Source organism: Ictalurus furcatus, chromosome 21 (assembly GCF_023375685.1).
Source record: "Ictalurus furcatus strain D&B chromosome 21, Billie_1.0, whole genome shotgun sequence".
Lineage (NCBI taxonomy): Eukaryota > Metazoa > Chordata > Actinopteri > Siluriformes > Ictaluridae > Ictalurus > Ictalurus furcatus.
The window spans coordinates 20,283,015-20,289,014 of NC_071275.1; the positions used below are offsets into that span (position 1 = coordinate 20,283,015).

A 6,000-nucleotide genomic window follows, 5' to 3' on the forward strand; every position below is an offset into this window, starting at 1 on the left:
TGAGCAAGTGACGTTAAATCGGCATCATGGGTAAACAAAGTAGCGCGACTTTACTTTGAAACGAGCGACGCTGTACTGCACATACACACATTCGCTTTAAATCAATCAACATGTACGCATTCGCTTGGGGAATAAATCTACTGACTCTACTGACTTTAAGGAGGAAAATATACATCACTCATCACAGTTATCTCTCTAGCTCGTTGCTAACAAGAGATGAACATGGAGGCGTCCGTGGTCCCACCCCACCCACCCCCCCACTTTGTAGCTCGAATAGACAGAAATCGAAAGTGACCGAGCTCCAACTTCAGGCGTCCGAGGTAAGTGGAATGCATCGTTAGCTTGCGTTGCTAATCTGCTGGACAGTGCACAGCAACGGGTTAGCGGAAGCTCTCACTCCCTAAACAGAAGCAGCTCTGAATCGATCTCGGCTGAATCGTTAGCCGCTTTAAATAAATCAGTCGCGGGGAATGTTCTGATCGTGTATTGATGACATGTGCATGTAATCGCAAAACACTCCTACTGTCATGACCTCGTGATCTTAGAGTTCTGAAATAACCTGATTACGTCTGCAGGGGCAATGCCACTCTTAACAGCTTTAGCAGATCCTGCAGTGTGCAGGTGTGGAGAGGTGTGAAATCACAGGTTTGGTGATGTTAAAGCTTTAAGATGATAGATAGAACACTCTGAAGTCTCTCTTCCTCTGTAATTCCCCCCCTCCCCCTCTCTCGTTCACTCAAGGCTGGTTCTGCTTTGTGTTACAGTCTGCTTCAGCTTCCTTTGTGGAGGTTTCTCGGCTTTGCTAATTCACTCTCTCACTCTGCCCTTCATCTGCCTAAAGTCTGTACGTCTCCTCTTTGAACACGTCCTTGTCTGGCAATGGGAGAGGTAGGTAGAGCTGAGAGAACACCAAGGCTCAATGTTTGCTGCTAATCGCAGTTCTATCATCAGAGTTCTGCACTGATCACACGAGTGACCGATTCAACATGGGACTACTGATCCGAGAACAGCACGGTTACACGCTCGCTCACTGGAGTCAGGTACACTTACAGCAAGAGCTCAGAGAATAATCACTTCGTCATCACACTAACCCGCTAAACACACCCCCGTAACCCGCTATTCACGCCCAACACACCCCTCTAATCCGCTAAACACACCCCTCTAATCTGCTAAACACACCCCTCTAACCCGCTAAACACACCCCTCTAACCTGCTAAACACACCCCTTTAATCCACTAAACACACCCCTCTAACCCGCTAAACACACCCCTCTAACCCGCTAAACACACCCCTTTAATCCACTAAACACACCCCTCTAACCCGCTAAACACACCCCTCTAATCCGCTAAACACACCCCTCTAACCCACTAAACACACCCCTCTAACCCCCTAAACACACCCCTCTAATCCGCTAAACACACCCCTCTAACCCGCTAAACACACCCCTTTAATCCGCTAAACACACCCCTCTAACCCGCTAAACACACCCCTCTAATCCGCTAAACACACCCCTTTAATCCGCTAAACACACCCCTCTAACCCGCTAAACACACCCCTTTAATCCACTAAACACACCCCTTTAATCCACTAAACACACCCCTCTAACCCACTAAACACACCCCTCTAACCCGCTAAACACACCCCTTTAATCCGCTAAACACACCCCTCTAACCCGCTAAACACACCCCTTTAATCCACTAAACACACCCCTCTAACCCGCTAAACACACCCCTCTAATCCGCTAAACACACCCCTCTAACCCACTAAACACACCCCTCTAACCCCCTAAACACACCCCTCTAATCCGCTAAACACACCCCTCTAACCCGCTAAACACACCCCTTTAATCCGCTAAACACACCCCTCTAACCCGCTAAACACACCCCTTTAATCCGCTAAACACACCCCTTTAATCCGCTAAACACACCCCTCTAACCCGCTAAACACACCCCTTTAATCCACTAAACACACCCCTTTAATCCACTAAACACACCCCTCTAACCCACTAAACACACCCCTCTAACCCGCTAAACACACCCCTTTAATCCGCTAAACACACCCCTCTAACCCGCTAAACACACACCTTTAATCCGCTAAACACACCCCTTTAATCCGCTAAACACACCCCTCTAACCTGCTAAACACACCCCTTTAATCCACTAAACACACCCCTTTAATCCACTAAACACACCCCTCTAACCCACTAAACACACCCCTCTAACCCGCTAAACACACCCCTTTAATCCACTAAACACACCCCTCTAACCCGCTAAACACACCCCTCTAACCCGCTAAACACACCCCTCTAACCCACTAAACACACCAAACACACCATTTTTACCCACTAAACACACCCAACACACTGCTCTTACCCACTGAGCACACCCAACACAAGGTTCATGACGAAAAAGGAGCCCAAAATGATCAGACTAACAAAGTAGCTCCACGGCATCTGCTGGCCCATAGCGTCGTTCACCTGCAGGGATCCAAAGATCAGTGTTACCCCAAACAGAGAGAAACAGACAGCCAGACAGGAGGAGAGGAATCCCCCAACGCCCAGAGAGTGAAACCAGATGAGGGAAAGACCACGTTAGAGGCAGACAGGGCGTATGTGTGAAGTACAGAGAGAGAGACAGAGGAGTCGGGAGTGAAGAAAGCGAGCTTCTCACCCACTCAACACTCCCAGAACAAGGTTCAGGACGAAGAAAGAGCCGAAGATGACCAAGCTCACAAAGTAGACCCAGGGCAGCTCTATCCCCATCGCATCATTCATCTGAGAGAGAGAGAGAGAGAGAGAGAGAGAGAGAGAGAGAGAGAGGGGGGACAACGGAGAAGAATACAGAATAGAGAAACAGATAGAAGAAGGATGAAAACGTCAGTCACGGAAGATTAAAGATCCAGAGAGAAAAGTCATGCAAAGCAGTGGTTTTACACTGATTAAGATTCTGACTGGGTTCGAAGGTGTTGATTAATCTTGTTCCTGTAACAGCGGCTCTGACGGCACTCTGTGCATCGGGTCTGATTATTTTCCTAAAGCACCACACCTCGTTTTCTTTCATTCCTTACATTATACTCGTCTAGTCTGGTTATAGAAATACGTCGTGTTTTATTTTTATTTTTATCGTTGGACCTCCTCCCCTGGATTACTCATGTCCCGTTCCCTATATCCGAACAGGATCTTAACCAACCGCGAGTGTCTCTGCTCGACAGCGGGGAGACGAAGAGAATGCTCTTTTGCTCTTGCAGCCACAGATGCTTGTGGAGTCATCAGGGTTCATGATCTGATGATAATAAGGCAGAGCATCAGACAGCTGCGCCACATTACTGGTTGTTTTTTTTTGTTGTTGTTTTTAATGGATCTCGCGTGCTGCGTCTCCGTATCGAGTTGAAGAAACACAGCGTGTGTTAATGAGGAGTACGGTCGCAGGCAGAGGGAGATACAGAGCAACAAATGTCAACCCTGAAATAGAATCTCTGATCTATGCAGAGAAAGAGATGTGGAGAGCCCACACGCTATCACTGCCTTGCTGGAGGAAGGGTCCGGTGTGCTCTGGAGCTCTGGAGCAAGGTTAGTGGTGGGCGGGAGAAAGAGAGCGAGAGATTTGTCTCTCTCTCTCTCGGCGTTTCTTTGTGCTGCCGTGTGTGGGCCGTGAGCCATCTCAACATCTCCTTTATGCTGATCTAGAAGGAGGAAATTCTGATATTTCAGAGAATCACCTGACGTGAGAGCAAGCGAACAGAATGTGCAAAATGTATGGGTTTGAGTTGCTATCCACACGCGTACAGGTACTATTAACGACGTTTTGTTGTTTTTTTTTCCTCAGCGCTTTGTTCTCACACCCACACAGAAATGCTGTTTAGCTTGCTGAAAACGAAGCCTTTTGAAAACAACCTTCAAAATAGAGACATTTGAAGACTCCTTTTTTTTCTCTGTGCGTGTGTGTGTGTGTGTGTGTGTGTGTGGACATGAAAAACGTATCGAAACGTTTTGAAGACTGATATGACGGCGTGAACCTGTGCGTACCCGCTGTGGTTTTCAGCCATGTTCGTGTTGCGTTCGTCAGACCCACGCCTCCGATTGGAGAGCGAAACCCACGCCTCCGATTGGAGAGCCCCCCCCCCCCCCCCCAAAGAAAAACAGGACAAGTTGCTGATTTAAAACAGGTCGCACAGGTGCATTCTGGATCGGTCGCAGGCGTGCGACGGCGGGACGGAAACGACCTGCCCAGAGAGAGCGAGTGGTCCGATCTCAAGACGCCGTGGGACGGAGCAAGCGCCCGAGTGAGCCCCGTGGGCGTCTACAGGAGACGTCTACGTGGCCAGGTCAGGATCGAATGTTCTCCAGAACACACACCAGCAAGGTTTCAGCTCACGAGCGGACGTCCACGATGAGATCGTGGCTACGATTTGAAAATGATACGTGAGCATATGATCCGAAACGGACGTTCATTTAGTTCACATCAAGCTCACGTGCACACGGAGCACGGCAGAGGGAGACGCGTACCCACGTTGGTTCAGATCCACGAGATGACGGCCTTAGGAAAGGTTTTAGTGTGAACCGGCGTAAATGCACAACAGCGCGATTAAACTTTACATTACATTTTCTACCTTTACGGCATGTAAACTCCCTGCGCGACTCTCACTGTAGTTTTATATCCGTTTTCTTTTTTTTTCTTTTTTTAACCACTCTACCGTATTTATATCTACGTAACATGAAAAAGGAACAATGAGAAGATGATAAAAGGACAGCTTAAGAGAAAATCAGAAAAGCTCCAGTAAAGGGAAAACGCTCCAGGAAAGACTGAAGAATGCAGTCACGTGAGCGACACTCACCCACCAGCGGGGGAGGGGTGGGGAGCGTTACACATAATAATAATAATAATAATAATAATAACCGTTCAAGAGGAAAACAAAAAATTCCCTACAGAGAAATGACTTGGATTACTATCACTCGTGAAACAGCACTAAGAGAATAAAATGCCGAACGCAGCGGTGTGACTGACCCAGTACAGCACATCTGTCCAGCCCTCCATAGTGATGCACTGGAACACGGTCAGCATGGCAAACAGGAAGTTGTCGAAGTTGGTGATGCCGCCGTTGGGGCCGTGCCAGCCTTCTTTGCACTCCGTACCGTTCAGGGTGCAGGTACGGCCGTGACCGTTTACTGCGCAGGGAGCCGACTCGTCCCCCGCTATATAAGCTACACACACACACACACACACACACACATTGGAGAAGAGAAAAGAAACCGTACCGTATCGTATACACACCTGTTTTACCTGTCGTTAGAACCATTCTTCTGCTCTATATTACTGTACAGAACATTAGCTGTGTTTTATACGCGTCTTTTATGAACACTACAACACGTTCGATACATCAGTAATGCGTGAAAGTGAAAGTGAAAGTGAAACTGGAGGCGTGGCCGGCAACTCGAGCGCACGTCAAGCCTCCGTCGCGGTAACCTGAGGCGGAACCTGAAACCCACCTGTCCCGATTACATAGCAGGTCGCGTGCATTTTGCCGAGGAAGAGCTCAAGGCCGATGATGGCGTAGATGATGATGACGAAGAGGACCAGCAGAGCAATGTGGAGAAGAGGAACCATGGCTTTAATGATGGAGTTCAACACTACCTGTAAACCTGCACACACACACACACACACACACACATGCGCGCTTCAGGTTAATCTGTGGCCATGCGTAAACTTGTCGGCGATTGTAGTGACGACATAAAATATCGGCCGAGCTGCCGGGTTATCAGGAAGTAGACGTGTACGCATAATAAACAGGCAGCTCGGAGGACGTCACGTGTGATTAGCATGCGGTAGATTCTGTATCGCTGTGCGTCGGGCAAATATCTTCACGTGTTTGCAAAACTACACGCAGTCATTTTCCCGTGTGTGTGTGTGTGTGTGTGTGTGTGTATTTGAACCGAGATATTTTCAGGGAAACGCGCACGTGCATGAACGGCGTGCACGGCAGTGTGCTTCGGTGCTCAGAGTT

The 6,000-nt window shown here is 48.5% G+C and overlaps 1 protein-coding gene across 2 annotated transcripts in view; it reads right to left on the minus strand.

Annotated features, from left to right (window-relative positions):
* Nucleotides 1-6,000, minus strand: part of cacna1da (calcium channel, voltage-dependent, L type, alpha 1D subunit, a) — a 92,282-nt gene that overhangs the window by 60,142 nt on the left and 26,140 nt on the right. For both annotated transcript variants that reach the window (XM_053653601.1, XM_053653599.1), the window contains exons 6-8: nucleotides 5,486-5,638; nucleotides 5,004-5,200; nucleotides 2,670-2,773 (exon numbers count right to left, since the gene is read on the minus strand). In XM_053653601.1, coding sequence (XP_053509576.1) covers nucleotides 2,670-2,773; nucleotides 5,004-5,200; nucleotides 5,486-5,638 — 454 coding nt within the window. The remainder of the gene's footprint in view (nucleotides 1-2,669; nucleotides 2,774-5,003; nucleotides 5,201-5,485; nucleotides 5,639-6,000) is intronic.